A 20,068-nucleotide genomic window follows, 5' to 3' on the forward strand; every position below is an offset into this window, starting at 1 on the left:
GTCCACTTATATTAAAACATCTTGACTTCAGATAAGACGTAAGTTTTCTGTAGTAAAATTGTCTTGAATATTTTAAATATTAAGTATGTTACTTTATTTAGCTTGTCTGTGGAGGATTTATTTCATTTTAACATCTAGATGTACATGAAAGTACAAATCATAAATCAGTTGAGAGCCAAAGTAGATAATGAATCTCTCTGCCATTTTCTATAAAGTCAGCAATGTACCTGCACCTGTGGAGAGGAATTACGATACTGGTGTTACTTCATTCTTTAGGACAGTCCCTTTAAATGGAATCCCAGTAGAGAGCTTTGAGCTTTATATTAATGTTCTCAAGTATGTATGCGCAACAGAGCTGCTTCCATTTTGGTGAATTCAACCTTGGAGCTGTTCAAAGTTTGAAGAGGTTATTTTTGAGGGGTACTGAATGGGCTTGGGAAAAGCAACAGGAGCATTTGGATGAAGTATTTTTTCTAAGGCAAGACTTCTCCCACTCTTCTACTCTCCCCTTTGGGCTTTCTCAGTTATCTGAGAGTAAATAATGCTCCATACCCCTTGATAATTGTTATGCTTTGGTCTTAATTCATTAGCAACTCCTTATCAAAGGAGAATGTAGAATCTCATTTCTCCAGAGGCTGATAATTTAGAGAAAGAAAAGACAAAGGATAGGGTAAGTCATATCATAAGACAAATAATAACAGAGAACAAATGTCCACTTGATAATCTTTTATAAATGAAAACTAGTTGCTAGGTTTTCCTTAACAGGTATATTTAAAATCTAATTTAGAATTGAACAGTGTTCTATTTACATATTTTCAGAATAAGCTGTTTAAAAGTTCTGTATTTTTGTTCTTATGAACATCCTAGGTAAGTTATACATAACAAAAAATAGATGAAAGAACAGAATTTCAGTTTTCTTTTTCAGAGAAAGTATATACTATCTGAGCACTAAACTTAAACGCACACCACACTCAGTACTTTGGAGCAGTGCCACTCAGTGTGTGCTCTATACCAGCAGCACGGGCATCACCTGGGAACTTGTCAGAAATGCAGGATCTCAGGCCCCACCCCAGACCCACCGCATCAGCAGGAGGAGTTAGTTAGCTCTCCACATGATTTGGACATCCACTTTAAGACAGTGATTGGGAGGGGAGGGGAAGTGTGTGCACCAGAATCACCTGGGGACCTACTGAAAATACACCTGCCACAGCCCTGCTCCAGGTGGTCCAGGGGGCCTTAAAGGAGGAGGCAGAGGCATCTGCATTTTAAAGCTTCACAGTGACTTGGTGGCAACTTCCTGGTTAAGAATCCATCCCTTAAGGTTTTAACCAAAATCTTTAACACTTTTCCCATTATAGTCAATAAACCTTACCCTCATTAGTTATCCAATTTATTTCACAGTACAGGTGGGTGGTCTCAGATTAGAAAATTATGTATTCTCACTTTTCCCACTAAATAATGTGACAGACTAATCTACAGAATTTCTTCTTTTTTCAAAGGAATAAAAATGACTGTCCATTGCTATTTTTCAAATTAATTACCTTTTCGCTGGGTAAAAGCTTCCATAGAGGGTCCATTTCTTTTCCAGTTTGCTGCCATTATGCCACCTCCCTTCCCACCATGCTGTTAGCTCCTGCCTGTATTCTTAGCTTATATACTAAAACAGTTTAATTTGTATCCAAAAGACTGTTACTTCTTAAAATACTGGTTGGTAAATAACACATAATAAGTAGCTTCTAAAGTATAAATATGATTTCTGTCTTATTTAAGCAAGCAGGCTATATGCCATTTGGCCTTGTTTTTTCCTTAAAATATTTTTAATTTCCATGTATACTGTATTAGGCATATTTAATAAGCAAACATCTTAGTAAAATTACTTTAATTCTACATTTTCCCGTCTTCAATAAGCATTAGGTGAAAAACAGGTCTGTAATTATTTTACTTGTAATGTTAAACTAAAATCAAGATTTCACAGAAAATATTTTTGTGGATGATTTTGTTTTGACAAAGGTAATATGAGAAACATAAACCTTTCATCCTTAATTGAAAAAAACAATTGTGACCTGATTGCTTTTTTTACAAAACAGATTGATGATATAACATACCTCTGACTTTACTCATCTATTAAGTGGATTTAACCAACTGCATTTTCCCATACTCCAAATGGCAATGCTATTTTGAGCATTCTTAAAAACACTGAATTATATTCAAAATTATTGTGAATCAATCTCTACCTATAGGTAAAAGGAGACAGGAACATAAAAATGAAGCCTTTTTATCTCCCTGCAGAATATCACACCTAACATATCAAGGACTGTGGAGGGAAATATCAAATAATGTGCACACTGATATGTAGCTATGAATAATTTTTCGTAGTTAATATTCTAGAATGGGCATTTAAGTTTTGTTTGTTCCCCCAAAGCAAACTATGTTAGGCTCATATATAGCAATACTACTTCTCAAAATGTTTGGGATTGTTCTGTAGGAACTCTCCAATGTGTAAGCCACATAAGAAAACTGGTCTCACTAGCCAGTTACTACCCATTTTACTGGGATTAAAAATGACATTTACTGGTCTGAACACCTGCTTTATTCATTCCCACTTAGCTCTAAATTAATTTTGGTGGTTTCAAACAATTAAATCCATCTTCAATGGAGAAAGAGTTGTCACTACTAATGACAGTTAAAGGAATGTATCATATGAACATTCCAAAATTATATCAAGTAATAAAGAGCATCACTACTGGAATAAGGGTATAGACTCATAGATGAGTCTAAATATGACTCATTTAGATGTGAAACATATGGCTAATCTGTTAGGTCACACGCTGTCAAAAATCATAATTTATGCATCAAGTATCCTATACCCCTTCTTTAGAATCATCTAGAAGAAAATAAAAATATGTGTTTTTTATAATAAGCAAACCTGAATTTCTCGTTGGGCAATAAAAGAGCAAAATTGAAGCAATTTAAGATATTTATTTTAAAAAGTTACACTGAGATTTTTATACACTGTTGAAAACAATGACTAGTTTATTTGTCTAAAGGCGGCAGTACTTCACATTTCTCCCACGTTATAGTTAAGCCTCAGTTTAGTCCCAGAAAATACATAATAGAGTAGATTTTTCCTGATCTATCTACTAAAAAGGAATTTCAGAGCATGAAGGTAAAATGAAGCAGAAATAAAAGGACATTTTTAGATACTGACAATTTGTCCTTAGAATTTGGTTAAATTTGGCTTCTTCCCAAAATTCTGTACTCATATCCACAGAAGTAAATTTCTATTTTAGTAGCCCTAGAAGAACTGGGTGAGAGAAGATGATTAGCTATAATAGTAAATAGCAAATACTTTGGCAAGAGTGAACAGGAGCACAAATGAAGACACTCGCAAGTATCTTTTTAATCTCTCTGATGTGGTATGAGCTACAAATCAGAATGAAAGCATAATGGTTATCTGATTTCAGGGTGCAGGTGGGCATTAACAATGTAGTCAACAGGTCCATCCTGTACAGACAGAAGTGGAGATTCATGGGAAAAAATAAGCAAAGTGGTAGGGGAGAATAAAACACAGAAAAAACCCATAAATTTGAGAACGTCCTCTCTTTTTGTCTGAAGAAAGGAGTCCCTGAAGCATGGAAAGTGTTTATCAGTGGTGTGCTTCTATTCCGTTGTTGGTGGAGGGCGTGACGCAGGCTCTGGCCAATCGTACACATCCGGCAGCAGGGAATCGTATTCACTTCGCCATATTCTTTCTCGAATGTATCTGGTCTTGTCCTCAGGTTCCGGGTATCGGAAAGCCATTTTATTAGCATATAGATATTCTGTAACCTGAAAAATAAAAAAGATTACTGTGTAGACTCCCCATTTAAGAGAAAAAGTATTATTAAAACACAAAGTAATGAATTTGGAAGAATGGCGTTTTTTTCATAATAAAAAATAACATTACTTTGACTCACTTCAAGACATTCACATACTATTAAAAGGTAAAAACATCTGCAGTCTCACCATAAGTTCAATGTGTTTTAAAGTGACTTTAAAGTCCCCCCCCGAATTATTATCAGCATTTCCTTAATACTTCAATAATTTTAAGCTCTACCGTGTGTTGGTCCAGCAGACCTACTTGGTAGCCCGCCCCACCTGTGTCCCTCCCCACCGCCCTGCTGAGACCGTGTGTAGGAGACTCTACTTCCTAGTCATAGGTGACTGGGCTAGGGTGAAAATCTAACCCAAAGTGAGCCAGATGTTTTTCCTCTAGAACTTGAATTAAAAGACATAGAAATTATTATAAATCAGGTGCTGGACACTAGAACTATAAGGTCAAGTAAAGTTAGGGCTAGAACCTATACATGGCAACTCACCACCACCATCACTGAGTGCCAGGCATGTTCTATGTGCTTTACGTGGGTATCTCATTTAATCCTCCCAAGAACCCTAGGACACAAGTACTATTATTATTCTCATTTTATACATGAGCACACAAAAGTCTGAGGAGTTTAAGTAACTTGCCCAAGCTATTTAAAGTGAGAACTGTTGTTTCAAACCCAAAGCATTCTGATTCTAGGTCCCAGACCCTGAACAGTTAAGCTAGGTTACTTCCCACCTAAACTGGCTTGAATGAATTTCTGATCTTTGTGGCAAGCCACACACAATGACTGGTGGTGAAGATAAAGCCCGTGACTCTCTGTTTTGATGTAAGATGGGGTAGTATGAAGAGCTTCCGCACAGGGTAGCATGGTGCCTGTCATCTAGTTAAGTTCTCAAGTTATGGTTTAATTTTAACTTTAAAACAATGCAGTGATACGTGGTAAAAAAAAAAAAAAATCAAACAATTATGTCTTTCTCCTCCTCTAATTCCCATTCCAAGGGAATTAGATAGTTCCCTTGGAACTAATTCCAAGGGAATTAGATAGACCAAGATAGTCCTTGGTCTTAGGAGTTCAACCTCACTCTATTTTGAGACAGAATTCCCTTGAACATCACGGGTTTGAACTGTGCAGGTCCACTTATATGTGAATTTCTTTCACTAAATATGTACTACGTGATCCCCAGTTGGTTGAATCTGTGGATGCGGAACCTCGGAAAACTGAGGGCCAACAGTAAAGCTATATGTAGATTTTCGACTGCGCAGAGGGTCGGCCATTAACTTCCGCATTGTTCAAGGGTCAACTGTATTGCCCAGTCTGTTGTAGGAAACATATCTGTACCCACAGAGAAGGCTGGGGGCAAGGCCTGAGATGGGAGGGAGTCGTCCTTGATCAAGCAGGCATGTGGCAGGTGACCGGTGACTATATGGGGCTGCCCAGTGGCTGTGGGTGGTGCTGGGCGACAGATACACAGCACTGTCTGCTCACCTAATCCCGTGGCTCCTAAAAAGGAAAGCCTCAGGACACCAGAGGAGGAGGGGGAAGAGAGACGATCCTGGGGGCTCTGCTCCTATACCAACCCCAGCACAGATCTCCGTTTATTTCCCCATGTACTACCTTTCATGCGGACACACCAGTAATCTAACCAACTGATACATCCCAAAATCTGTCCCACCTGTAATATCCTGTAATTCTCAAGTTGAACTCTATTCATCCTAATTCTGGGCTCTAAATTCTTCAGTTGTTTTACAATAGTAAGGTATTCTGGGGCTTCCCTGGTGGCGCAGTGGTTGAGAGTCTGCCTGCCGATGCAGGGGATGCGGGTTCGTGCCCAGGTCCGGGAAGATCCCACATGCCGCGGAGCGGCTAGGCCCGTGAGCCATGGTCGCTGAGCCTGTGCGTCCGGAGCCTGTGCTCCGCGACGGGAGAGGCCACAACGGTGAGAGGCCCACGTACCGCAAAAAAAAAAAAAAAAAAAAAAAAAAAAAGAATCATTTGGCAATGTGTATCAGAGGCCTTAGCATGTTAATCCTTTTGTTCTTAGGATTAGAAATTTATCTTAAGAAAAAACGATCACAAATGCACATAAAGACTTATCTAAGGATGTTCACTACAGTATTATTTCTAACAAAACGAAAGATGCTTAAATGTCCCCCAAAATAGAGAAATGGTTAAGCAAACTATGATATAACAAAGAGAATTCCATGAAGCATTAGTGATCATGAGAATTATTATTGATTTACCTGGGGAAAGGCTTACAGTATATTAAGTGGAAAAAACCGCAGCGAGAAACCAATTTTAAAAACAGGCACAGGTGACTGCATGTGTGTGCGTTTTTATTATGTGTTTGGGAAGAAAAAACAATAGAAGGCAACAAATGTGAGTTATATTCTGTAGTAAGAATATGAGCAACCTAAAATTTCTTTGCACCCTCTAAATGTTTCTGATTTTTCTCTAATGAACTTGTGTTACTTGCATGAAGAAAACACCATTAAAATTTATGTGAAGAGGTATAAATTATTACTTACTTTAATAGCAATGTTAATAGAAACTTCCTGAATATTAGCAAGCGGCGGGTAAAGTCTCCCCTGAGCTAGCTCTTTATCCGTCAATTGATTTGTCAGAGCCTGAAGAGAAAAAAAAAGAACTTTACTTTTGTTTGCTTAAATAACAGAATAATAAGGACTAATAAAATGGGGAAAGGGTTGGGGGAGCAGAGAATAATACAGGTAACATGTTTTCCTTATTTCTAGCAGGAATACACTTAAACCACTGCAGAAATTAAAACCGTTTACCACTAAACAGTAAAGAAATAACCGGATTTAAAGACTTTTTAAAAAATCAGATTTAAAGACATTTTATCTATGCTGTCACAATTATGTTACTTTCAGATATGTGTAATACAGGTACAGTATTTATGAAAAGATTCATAGCTTACAATCCAACACTGGAAAAATGATAAATTAATTTTATGCAAAATAGAAGGTAAATCAAAAAAGCAACGGATGAGTAACTTCCTTTCCACTCATAAGGCAGATTTAACCCATTCTCTCTCTGTTTTTAAGATCCATTCAGCTTTATAATTCATCCTTTATAAAATAACCAAACAATATTTAAAACATTTACCTTTGCAGCCTCTAGGAAAACATGGTCACTAATATGCCGGGTGTTACAGAGAATAACAGCTAAAGCCACACCTGGAATACATTTTAAATAGTTTACTTAGTAAGGTCACTTCCAATTATGAAAGTAGCCAAATAAATTCCTAGATTTAAAGCAAATTAATGGTAACCCACCCCTACCCCAAACAGCCCCTTCAAACAGTGAAGCAGGCAAGATAAATCTGAGCACTAAAATTAAGTGATCTTTAACTGTTATAATTCTTACTTATTAGAAGAAACAATTTTAGAAATATCAAATGGCTTTTCTCAATTTAGTTTTCACATTTATCAAAATTACAAATGCATACAATTCATCAACAGTTGTTACAAAAACATAAATTTCCGGGACTTCACTGGTGGTCCAGTGGTTAAGAATCCGCCTTCCAATGCAGGGGATGGGGGTTCGATCCCTGGTTGGGGAACTAAGATCCCACAATCTGTGGGGCAACTAGGCCCATGCACCGCAACTACTGAGCCCACGCGCCACAACTAGAGAAAGCCATGCGCCACAAGGAAGAGCCCGTGCGCTGCAACTAAGACCCAACACAGCCAAAAATACATAAATATTAAAAAAAAAATGTTGATACTGAATTAAAAAAAATCAATTCCCAGTCCATCTCTAATCCTCCATTTCTTGCTCTGCAGAAGTAACTACTTTTAATTCTTTTAGCTGATTATTTTAGTATTTCTCTGTCTCACAGTTTGCTTCTATTTCTTCTGATTGACTTTGAGTTTTGGAGATCACCGACTCCTTCCTGTTGGAAATAAGTATTTAGCTTTCTTGCACATTTCCAGCCCTCTTACCAATATAGTTAGAGCATAATTTTGGTTGAATCAGTGTTTATATTATTATGACTTCATAAGTGCTCTTCACAGCTGAGCCGTGTATTAACATTATATCCTAACTTTTCCTCTTCTGCCTTTTTGTTTTCCCTAAGGTTATTGTCCTGCTTTTTCCTTTGATTTTTCGGTACTTAAAATTATTTCATGCTGAGACACTTATTCATTTAGTTGTCTAAATCATCTAGTAATTTCAGCTATTTCACATTTCTCTAATTTCATCCTCGAGAATAAATCTCTGCTGAAACTCCAGTCTGGCTTGGTTGCTCTCCATTCCAGATATGGAGCCGTCATCCTAGAAACTCTCTTCATCTTCATGGGGATTCCCTTTGCTTCTAAGTTGAGCCCATTTCCTAAATCTCACTTCTTCCTAGTATTTTTGTTACTCCCTTTTTTGGGTAGGATATATTCTCCAGTAGTTTTCTGAAAAACAGTGCATAGGAGATACATTTCTGGAAATCTTGCATTTTTGAAGAGCCCCCGCCAGCACCCCAACACACACACACACACACACACACACACACACACACACACACACACACGGTTTTACTACCTTCCACTTTATTTGATAGTTTGTCTGGGTTTAAAATTCTAATTTGGAAATAATTTTCCTTCAGAATTGTAAGGCATTATTTCAATACCTCACAGCTTCCAGCATTGTTGGTGAGAAGTCTGGTGCCAATTTGACTCCAGATCCTTTTTCAACAATTATCTTTTTGTTGCATCTCTGGAAGTATGTAGGATCTTTTTTTGTACCTAATGTTCTGTAATTTCACAATGTGTGCCTTGAGGTGCATTACTCTCGCCCACCATATTTGGCACTTGGTAGGTGGGCCCTTCCTATCTGGAAATTGGGTCTTGCAATTTGGGGAAATGTTCATGAAGTCGTTGATAATTTCCTTCCCTCCACTTTTCTGTTCTCTCTCCCTGAAATTCCTACTTTCTGATATTGCACCTCCTGGACTAGTCCTCTAATTTTCTTTTCTTTATTTTCCATCCTCTGATCTTTGCTCTATTTCCAGATGATTTCTTCAACTTTTTCTTATAATCCTCCTACAAAACTTTTCATTTTCCAGAGCTCATTTTTGTTTTCGAATTTTTTTAAAAATAAAATTCTGTCTTGTGTCTGGAATATTTGTCTCCATGAGGATACTGATAGTTTTTTTTTTTTTTAACATTCCATTTCCCCACATAATCTGTTTTTTCCTAAACTCCTTTTTTCTGTTTGTCTATTTAGTTTTTTTTATGAAATAAACTGTTCATATAAGGGATTTTCCTTAAAATCCCTCCCTTTGAGTGTTTCTCATATGTAAGAGTTAGGAACTTAAAAAACTGATTGCTATGAGCACGAATACGGCAAACCCTATTCGGGGTTTCACACTATTCAAAGAGTATCCCAGCAGTCTTTGGCCAGAGTGGGGAAGTATGGTAACTCAGTTACTCAGGGATGGGAAGAGGATCACGGTGGTTAATAGCTTCATTATTTTAACCCAGCCTCTAGATAATTTTTTTTTAAGTTGAATATTCGTTCCATCTACGTTTAATGTAGTTAATTAAATGTTTGGGGCAAAATCTATTGTCTTCTTACGTTTGTCTGTTCCATATTCCCTTTCCTATTCTTTCTTGCCTTTTGGATTAAAAAAAAAATCATTTCATTTCCTCCCCTAATATTCTCTTATCATAGTTTGGAAGTTCTTCTAGTCTTCTAGTGGTTATCTTAAAATTTATAACATGCATTCTGATCAAAGTTTCATGTTAATTTTTAGTTTGCCCTCCTGCCAGACAATGGAAGTTAGGATTTCCTAACAGTTTAACTCTATGTAACCGATAAGCTATTATTATTGTGCCTTTTAATTTTGTCTCTATATCTTTCAAAATCCCACGTCATTATTGTTTTGCCCAACACATAAAACGTTCCTTTTGTTTAACTCAAACATTCACAACTTTCTTTGCTCTTCATTCTTTCCTACATCTCTGAACTTCTAGCTGGGATTACTTGTCTTTTGCCTAAGGAATACTCTTTAGAATTTACTTTCCTTTCTTACATGTCCGCAGATGGTGAATCCTCTTTTTTTCCTCTTCTGAAAATATCTTCATTTTGTTTTAATCCTTGAAGGGGCTTTTCACTGTGTAATGAGCTCTAGCTTCACAAGTATTTTGTAGAAACCACTCACACAGGTCACTCCATTGTCTTTTGGCCTCTTGTTGCTGTTGAGAAGTCAGTTGGCCTGACAATTATTCCTTTGAAGGAAATCTGTTTGCTCTGGCTGAATTCACAGTCTTCTCTTTGTTGTTGTTTTCTGAAGCCTCACAAGGATGTTACTGGATGTAGATTTCTTTTTACTTATCCCATGTGGATTTCACTGAGCTTCCTGAATATTGTGTAGTGATGTCATCTGTCAGTTCTCAGCCATGAGGCCTGTAACTATTGCCTCTGCTTTACTTACTCTCTTCTTTCTCTGGGACCTCAATTAGATGTATATCAATTAACGGTATATATCTGTTTTTCTATATTTCCCCCCTTTTTTGGTCTCTGGATCCTTTCTTCTGGCCTATCTTCCAGTTTATTAATTTCCTTTGGTCTAATCTGTTGTAAGCCTCATTCACTGAGTTCTTAATTTATTGTATTTTTCAATTGCAGAATTTAGTGTTACTTGGCTGAATTTCTCAAGCTTGGCTTTTATCCTATACACATAATAAGCGTATTTGTTTCATAGCACTTGTCTGATATTTAGAGTTCCCGAGTTTTCTTTTTGTTGTATCTGCTACTTTTGGCTTGTGTTGGCTTGTCTCTTTATGTGCTTCATTATCTTTTATTTCTTAACTAGGGTTGTATTTGAAAATTTATTTGTAAAAGTAACTTGAGGAATAGGATAGTGTTATCTTGTACCAGAGAAGACTTCTGCTTGCTTCTGCCAGGCACTTGTGGGCGCTGGTAGGCCAAAACAAAGGCTTGAGGTTTTCCAGATCACCTCAAGTGCAAACTATACCCACACTCCAAGGTACAGTCCTTTAAGGTTGCAGCCCAAAGTGGGAGGTGGCTCACTAGCATCCCATCCTTTACAGGTGCCAGACTCCCAACTCTTGACCTCTCTCCATGAAAAGCACAGCTTTACCTCTAAGTCACTTCTTCCTGATTAGGAAGGCTCTGGCCCTTTTAGGTTTTAATTGTGTTGTTCATCCAGGTATAATTGCTGGAGTAGGTAATTCAAACATTTCCAAAGCCTTGAGTTTTTAACTGCTTTTTGATCGTTCTTTTGGCCAATCCTGTTTTTAAGCCCATTTTAACCTCTGCTACCAAGTCATTCTTTTGTCTATATTTATAGTCCTAATAACTGTTATTAATAAAGTTAGAACATTGAAATGTTATATAAAAGTAATCAACTGCCGAATTCTCCGTTAGTCAAATACGATATTAAAAGTGGCTTTGTTAAAATCAGCAGAGAAGTATTATTTTCATGGTCTTTATGCCAGAGAAATACTGTTGGATGGAACAGACTGATTTTGAACATTATCAAGTTCTACAAGGGGATCATCAGTGATGGCAGAGTTTCTGTTACAGATGCTAGGTTTCAAGAGACAAGCACAGCAGAACTCTACACAACCACTCTGCTGGGGGGAAAAGGAGGAAAGTGCACTAGAAAAAGGACGAAAGTGCACTAGGATATTCACAGGCCCAAAATCTTTATTTTAACAACAGTTATAATAACGTGCTTCCTTGATGCCAGCCTATGTGTGCGATAAATCTGTCCTAAAATCTTAGAGCCTGTGGTCAGTTATTCAGGGAGAGGCCCACAAGGAGAAAGACACAAGTACAAAGGAAATTCATGCCAAATCACTATTTTACTCAACATAATTCTTTCATTAAAATGAATAAACTAAGGATTACCAGAAACTTCTGGAAAATAAACAGCACAAAGGAAGAAATATTTAAAAGAATCTTAATAACTCTCAGGAGAGATCTGAAAGGATGCTGCAAGCTTAAAAAAAAAGTGGCTATTAAAAAGTTATTCTATGACAAGAAAAGGTATTGAGAGTGAAAAATAATATTTGAACCTACTGAGTTGATGATATGATATTAAGCAATTATTATTTATTTCCTTTGGTGTGATACCACTATTATGGTTATGTTTAATTTTTTAAAAATTATTTTTTTTAGTGACACATACTGAAGCACTTATTAATGAAATTATATGATGTCTCTGATTTGCTTTAAAATAACCCAGTGAAGGTGGAGTGGGTGGGAGTATAGATTAAATAACACTGGTTACAAATTGATAACTGCCAAAAAGTGGGAGAATGGAACATGGGATTTCATTCTTCCCTCTACTTTTGTATATGTTTGAAATTTTCAATAGAAAAAGACTGTTGAAACAAAACATACACTAGAAGTGCTAAAAAAAAAAAAGGAAAAAGGAAACCAAAACAGATACAGATAAATTAACAAACACCACAGAAATCCCCCATATTAAAGAACAAAAAAGGTAAGAGGTGAAAATATGAATAAAAGTTACAAGTCAGGGCAACAGAGGGATTTGACCATGGTCTAACACAAGTTCCATAAGGGAAAAACAGAAATAATGAAAGGAAAGAAATAAGGGGGGGGGGAAGACAGAACAAAAAATCCTTTGGAAAAGAAAATATAGTGAATTGGTCCACCTGCAGACATGCATGATGGAAATAAAGCCCAAACCTGGATGCATCCCACTAATATTTCAGAGATCTAAAGGTAAAGAAAACACTGAAACATTTTTAGGGAGACAAAGCTAGTAGGTATAAAGGAATGAGAATCTCATTGACACCAGATTTCTCATCAGCAACCCTGGCCACTGGAAGTGATGGAGAAATGTTTCCAAAGGTCTGACAAAAATGACTTTGAATCTACAAATCTCTACCCAACCAAACCATCAAGCGAGAGAACAAAATAAAGACATTTTCAGATACATAAAAACTCAGTTTTCATCCATGCTTCATAAAAAAACTTATTCAAAGATGTATTCCAGAAAAATGAGACCAACACAAAGAGGAAGAGTGTACATGGGCAAGAGAGAAGAAGCACCACAGAAATGATTTGCTGTGGGGCAGGATCAGGATGAAATGAAGGAAGCTGGCAAGAAATTAGAGGAGGATTCATTATACTTGACACTTAAAAGACTTTGAGTGTCAAAAGTTTTGTTGATCTAGAATTGCAGGTTCTACTGTATTTATCAAACCACACTCTTGTTTAGACATGAGTAACATATAATCATGTAATTTCAGAATCAATCCAGAGACAAAACATGGAAAACAACAGAACACAATGTAAGTTTCAAAAATTTCTCTGCAATGTAGAAATACCAACCATAGTTGAGAGATAAAATAAGAAGAGATAAGAAAGCTAAACACCAGATTTTTTTTTTCATTTTTACTATGGCAAGCTAATAAAAACTGTCTTAAATTGCTTACAAAAGCTCTTTATTATACAGAGATAAAGGTAACTACCAGGAAAACTAAAAGTAGTAATAGAAATTGACAGGTAGAGAGAGAAAGCAAGGTATTAGGAGGTATTAGGTATTACGTGTGGACTATTACTTAGATTTCACAGTTGGAAGTTCACACATACAGTCTAGAGTTGGAAGAATCGAGATAAGGGAGAAGTGTGCCAGTCATGATGGTAACCATCAGAAAAACTCAAAGGAAACCACAGTGGTTATAGCTGATAAGTATGATAAGGAGGTACCAAGGGGAGATAGGTTAAATAATTTTTTAACATTCTGTTCCTTTTGCATTTTTATGAACCATGTACTACTTTATTTCTATAATAAAAACAAATTTAATGAACGGTATGAATAAATAAATTTTTAGGGGAAATAGAGCAAGTTGGATTTGCTGAATTCCTTGAGTTTTCCTGTACATTCATAGCAAAATCCTGTAAATACCATTGTTTTTTAAATCTTAAATTCTCAAGAATTTCATAAGGAATTTTAATGTAATTATTAATGATTACTCTATAACATAAATAATGGTGGCATTTACCTGGAAAAATATATACATTGTTTCCTTGACCTGGTATAAAGACTTGCCCATCACTGAGTTTCACTGGCTCAAATGGACTGCCACTGGCAAACAAACACCTTCCCTGTTGAGAAATGAAATAACCTCAATTTTGTTACTTTATGTGGACTAGAAAATTGAGGTGAATTAAAACAAAATTAAACCCTGTAGTAGACCAATATACTACTTGCAAAACAGGCATAATTTACTATAAAACATAATCCTCTCATTCAAATCCTTATTAGAATAAGGTTTGTTTTATGCATAGCAAGCATTCAAAGTTGAAAAAGTCCATTAATAAATTCTTTAAAACCTGACACTTCTATTTCCTTTAAAACTTAACAAATGTAGATGGCAAAAAAATATCATCCCTAATAATAAAGACTGCTATAAACATCTGTGAATGAGGGGAAAACATCAAAAATTAAACTGCTACCATTTACTGTACATCTGCTGTTTCTGGCTCTGTACCAGGTGCTTTATATGTGTTAACTCAGTTAATTTAGCCCACATAGAAGGCTTATGAGATTATCATCTCCATTTCACTAATATATATTTTTAAAAAATCTCGGAAATCAAAGGCTTAAATATTTCCAAGTACTTTGTAAAAAGTCACACATCACAACTGTAGCAGTTAAACTTGAATCCAGATTTTTATAACTCTAAAACCCATGGTTTTCTATTATGCTACAATGCCCCCTAGATAGGAAGTTTATAGAACAGGCATATGGTATAACCACAGTCACTCCAGAAAAACATGGCATGTTGTCTTGTTAAAGAAAAGGAAGTCTCCAAATTTGTTGTATCCACCAATTTTAGTACTGTGCTCTATAACAGCATATAATACATTTTACTAGCACCTTCAGTATTTCTAAGAGAATTTGGTGCCCATGGAATTGAAAAGTACCTGAAGGTTAATTTATAAATCCTTCATATATAATTCTCCCCCACAAATTCCATCTGTCGCACCCCTACCTGACCAAAAAAAAAGAAGGCAAGAAAACAATAGTTTTCAAACAGGATAACTTATCTTGGAATACTTGAGGTATAACTAAAGGAAGTCATGTTTAAACAGCTACTTAGATGAAGTTAAAAGGTGATTCACAGAAAGCTGAACTATCTCCACACAGTAGGATGCACAGAATGACATGACACCTAAACATTTGACAGAGTTATTTTAAGTGTTTAGATAATACTTTATCTTTTCCCTACATCTACAGATGTGTCTTATAGCAAGAGTGATTATTCTTTGAAATATAGTAGACCCTTGGCATTAGTGGATTTAGCACTCAAGAATTTGACCCTTTGGACAACCTGAAGATCTACCATGTGTAGTAATTATTACTTTTACAAGACATACTTTCAATTTCAAAATGATCTCAGGTTTATGTGTAGAAGCAAGTCAACTGTGCCAGTGGTGGGCACAGGTGAGTGTCTTGGACCTACAACTCCAGAAAGCTATAGAATTTTCTACAGATAGTTATTACCATTCTCTACCTGTTCTAAGCCTAGCTTTATTTGTGACAAAAATTTTGTTTCTTTGAAGATCATGGTTAATGCCATACGAGTTACTACAATGTATATAATAATATAGGTTATTTTTGTGCCACCATTAATTTTAATAGATTTATAAAGTGGATTATACAATATAGCTCTTTATGGGGAAAATGTTATATCCTCATGTCAGTAAATTTGGAGATTTAGAAAGATCTTGGGCATCTTCTCTAGAATGGCAAGATTCAACAGCAGTTCATCTTCTCCAGGCCATTTTTTTTTAACATCTTTATTGGAGTATAATTGCTTTACAATGTTGTATTAGTTTCTGCTGTATAACAAAGTGAATCATCTATATGTATGTATACATATATCCCCATATCCTCCCCCTCTTCTGTCCCCCTCCCTAATCCACCCCTCTAGGTGGTCACAACAGGCCATCTTTTTTTTTTTTTTAATTCTTCTTCTTTCATAATCAACCTATAGCTTAAATGTGTCAAGACCTTAATGATAACAGTATTCTCATTCTGAAGTCCAGATTAGCCTATTCTTTGTTCTTTGAGCAACTGGCCATTAAAATATAAAAACACTTTTTTTTAAACGCATTTTTCTCCCTAAGCAGCAGAGGGTGTTAGACTAGCACTGAGACATCCCTCCACCAAAAACAAAAGGACACTTAAAGTTTTAGCAGTAACTACAAATACATACATTTATGCCATTATTTTATGTAACACTAAGAAAAAAATTATGTAAAATTAAACTATGACACAATGCTTTTTTACCATTTTTAAGAGATAACACAATTTCAAAGTTATAAAAATTGTGAGAAAATTTGCATCTCAGAACTGATACAGTGTGTCAAACTGGTTTCCTTGAGGAATTTTTATTCATTCAAACGGTGTACATCTATTACAATAACATTTATTCAAAAAATAAAATTCTTAAATGTTTGAAGTCTTCTACTGATATACTACTACTGCCCAAAACATTTAAATTTTTTATATTTTAGAAATGCCAAGACCCATAATACATGGAGTATATTTATCAACTAGTCTTTGTGTAAGACTAAGATTTAATTTGGGGGGCAATAACCATTAGTTTTAAGTAGTAAAGACAGGTGAAGAGGATGAGCAATCAAGCTAATAGTAATACAACTCTTTGGTAAAGAAGTAAGACAGTATACTAAAGAGACTGATTTTTTTTTTAATATATCTGTATGCTGACTTTGTGGATGAGTTCAAAAGAAAAGATTTCAATAATTATTAGAAGTTTCAGTAATTATTATAACTGTTGGAAGCCACTAGTCAAGCAAATTTATTTTGACTAACACAAAGTGGCAATATAGAAACAAAAGGAATTTTGAGAGAATATATGTGTCAAAATAAAATTTGTAACAATGAGAAAAAAACAATGCTAAATATATCAAGAGCGTGAATATTAAGTTCAGAAAGTTCTGAGAGTTCTACTTTGGCAACAGTCTTCTAGGTTGTTTCACACCAATTCTCCCTCTGGTAACAATGAGAAAAACTGGATAAAATATATTAAAAATATGTTTTAAGGAAGTGGGAGTGCTACCAAGATAGGGAGAGCTTGGAGGTGGAGACAGTCAATATCCAAAAAAAGAGGAAAGCAAGGTATTTGGGCCCAGCATTTGAAGCTTTCCTCCTTCAGGTGAGTGATTTCAAAAGGAAAATCTGTGGCTGAGTGCCTGAGCACTGAAGTTATCAGGAGTCTCATGATGACAGAGAGAGAAAAAGTATACTTCAGAGACCACTACGGGTGAGGGGTGCTGATAAATACCCCAGGGTTGGGCTTCCCTGATGGCGCAGTGGTTGAGAGTCCGCCTGCCGATGCAGGGGACACGGGTTCGCGCCCCGGTCCGGGAAGATCTCACATGCCGCGGAGCGGCTGGGCCCGTGAGCCATGGCCGCTGAGCCTGCGCATCCGGAGCCTGTGCTCCGCAACGGGAGAGGCCACAACAGTGAGAGGCCCGCGTACCACACACACACACACACAAAAATACCCCAAGGTTTTTGATTTATACCCAAGAGAAAACGTAAACTGTGGAAACAGATGAGGCCTCCCATGGACCACATCCTGCTGAATTACATGGAGCTGCCCCAGACTAACAGCCTCCAAAAGGAAAGGCAAAGCTGCTATGGAGGAAGGTAACTTCATTCCGAGCCTCAAATTATTGCTACTATCCTTCATCCACACTACCTAGCACTCAATAAGGAAGTGAAAGACAGAAGTAAAACTAGGTTTACAAAAAGACAAGAACTGGATAACCAAGAAGAGAGACAGATAATAGAAATGGACTCACAGAGAGTGAGATATTTGTTACTATCAGACATTAACCTTAATTATGATTCATATATTCAAGAAATTAAATGACAAGACAAAATTTTAGCAGAGAACTGAAAGCTATACAAAAGAATCAAATAAGTAATTAAAAAATATTGTTAAAATTGTGAGGTGTGATAATACTGTGATTATATTTTTAAAAGAATCCTTAACTTTTGAGAGATATACTATAATATTTATAATAAAATGATATGTCTGAGACTGGCTTCAAACTCTAAGGTGAGTAAGATGTAGAAGAAACAAGATTGGCAATAAGCTGATCACTTTTGAAGCAGGGTATTGGTACATGGGAGTTAATTATACTGTTCTTTCTACTTTTGTATATGCTTGAAATTTTCCATAATAAAATACTTTTAATAGAGACAAAAACATTTATAAAATTTATTAATTTTTCTCAAGGGTATGACCTAACAATTACTACTCCTATATATCACTGTAAACAAGGGTTTAAAAATCACTTCCTAAACAACAAAGATTTACTGTATAGCACAGGGAATTATATTCTATATCTTGTAATAACCTATAATGGAAACAAATACAAAAAAATGAAAAAGTATATAACCGAATCACTTTGCTATATACCTGAAACTAACACAACATTGTAACCAACTTAAAAGAAAAAAATCACTTCCTAGAGTCACTTAAAGATCACTTGCAAGAACAATACAGGAAGTGATTACATTGTGGAGATTACAAATATATCTCTATAGAACAGTAAGGGAAAAAGAACTGTCCTAACAGTATACAAGCAGATACTTTTACCTGGGATATAACCCAGTGGCAGTGTCAAAGAATTCAAAAGAGCTAAATTTTAAACAATTTAGATGAAAGTAAAAATTTGTTCCAGGGAGCTGTCACATGACTCAAAAGAATGGCCCTATGATGGTGAAGATACATGTGAAGAGGGTAAAAACAATTATTTCATGACATGTGAGGGCAAGAAAGTAGTATTTATAAATTGATTATTTCTATAATACGTGATTTTAAGTCTGTGACGCTAAATTAATGAATTATGGAAAGAATGAAATAAAATTCCACAAGTGAAAAATACAATAAAATTAAGAACCTAACAACGGATTTAGCACAGCTGAAAAGAGAATATGCAAACTGGAAGATAAGTCCAAAGAAAATCACAGGATTGAAACACAGAGAACAAACAGGATGGTATACATAGAAAATAGTGTAAGAGACATATTAGATATGGTGAAAAAGTCTTGACATTCACATAACTGGAGTCCTACAAGAGAAGAGACAGAATGTGTCCAAAAAGACATTAAGCCACAGATTCAGGAGCTCTACAGTCCTTAGGTGCAATAAATACAAAGAAAACCACACCTAAGTCCATAGTAGAAAAACTGCTTAAAACCAAAGACAAAATGGTCTATCAAAAAGAAAACAGGAGTCAGAAAACAAAAGAACGATACATTCAAAGTTCTGAAATAAAGTATCTACCAACTCTGACTTACATGCAGAGTGAAACAATATCCTTCAAAATGAAGGCAAAATAAAGAAATTATCAAGAGAATTCATCAGACCCACACTTAAAATAAGTTCTTCTGGTAGAAGAAATAATCCTAGATAGAAGCACAGGTATGCATGAAGGACACAATGGCAATAGAAAATATTAAAATGTAGGTAAATCAAAATGAATAATTTTTGTTTAAAACAAAAAGAATGTCTTTGGGGATTTAAAATATAGAGAGAATTAAAATGCACAACAATAGCACAAAAGGCCTGAGGGTATTAAAATGGATATATAAAGTAACTGCTTTCCAGAATTGATACAAGCAATAATTTACATCAGAATTTGACGATCCATGGATACATGCTGTAATCTCTAGAGCAACCATAAAAAGAATTATTCAAGAATGTATAACTAATAGGCTAATAGAGGGAAAATAATAGACATAACCAATTCATACTATTATTAATACCTCTGTAAGTGTATATGCTTCTTCAGCTGTGCACTCAGCTTGTGCTGTAGGATTACTTAATGCAAATATTACAGGCCTCTCATTGATATCAGCCATGGCTTTGATTACACCAGGAGTGAAAAGTCGGCCAGCTCCTGCAACTCCTGTAATAAAATAAGGGGGGAAAAAAAGGAACTTCATTACAAGTAAAACATAGCCTTCTCATCAATAGCATTTCTATAACAACACAACAAAAGCACAGGTAAAGATAAGACCTGTGCTTATCCCATTACAAAGATAAGATTTTGCATTGCTGAGATAATTTCAATCTTAAATCTGAAAAGAGAAACAATAAAATGTTAAAAATTTTCACTTAAATATTTATTGTCTACCCCAGATA

At 35.7% G+C, this 20,068-nt stretch overlaps 1 protein-coding gene across 1 annotated transcript in view; it reads right to left on the minus strand.

The window, feature by feature from the left end:
- Positions 1-2,959: 2,959 nt before the first annotated feature.
- The window catches only part of ME2 (malic enzyme 2), a 51,751-nt gene continuing 34,642 nt past the window's right edge, over positions 2,960-20,068 (minus strand). Inside the window, exons 11-15 of the mRNA XM_060121289.1 lie at positions 19,690-19,886; positions 13,880-13,982; positions 6,990-7,060; positions 6,392-6,490; positions 2,960-3,828 (exon numbers count right to left, since the gene is read on the minus strand). Of these exons, the coding sequence (XP_059977272.1) occupies positions 3,661-3,828; positions 6,392-6,490; positions 6,990-7,060; positions 13,880-13,982; positions 19,690-19,886 (638 nt within the window). The 3' untranslated portion in view covers positions 2,960-3,660. The remainder of the gene's footprint in view (positions 3,829-6,391; positions 6,491-6,989; positions 7,061-13,879; positions 13,983-19,689; positions 19,887-20,068) is intronic.

Source organism: Lagenorhynchus albirostris, chromosome 14 (assembly GCF_949774975.1).
Source record: "Lagenorhynchus albirostris chromosome 14, mLagAlb1.1, whole genome shotgun sequence".
Classification (NCBI taxonomy): domain Eukaryota; kingdom Metazoa; phylum Chordata; class Mammalia; order Artiodactyla; family Delphinidae; genus Lagenorhynchus; species Lagenorhynchus albirostris.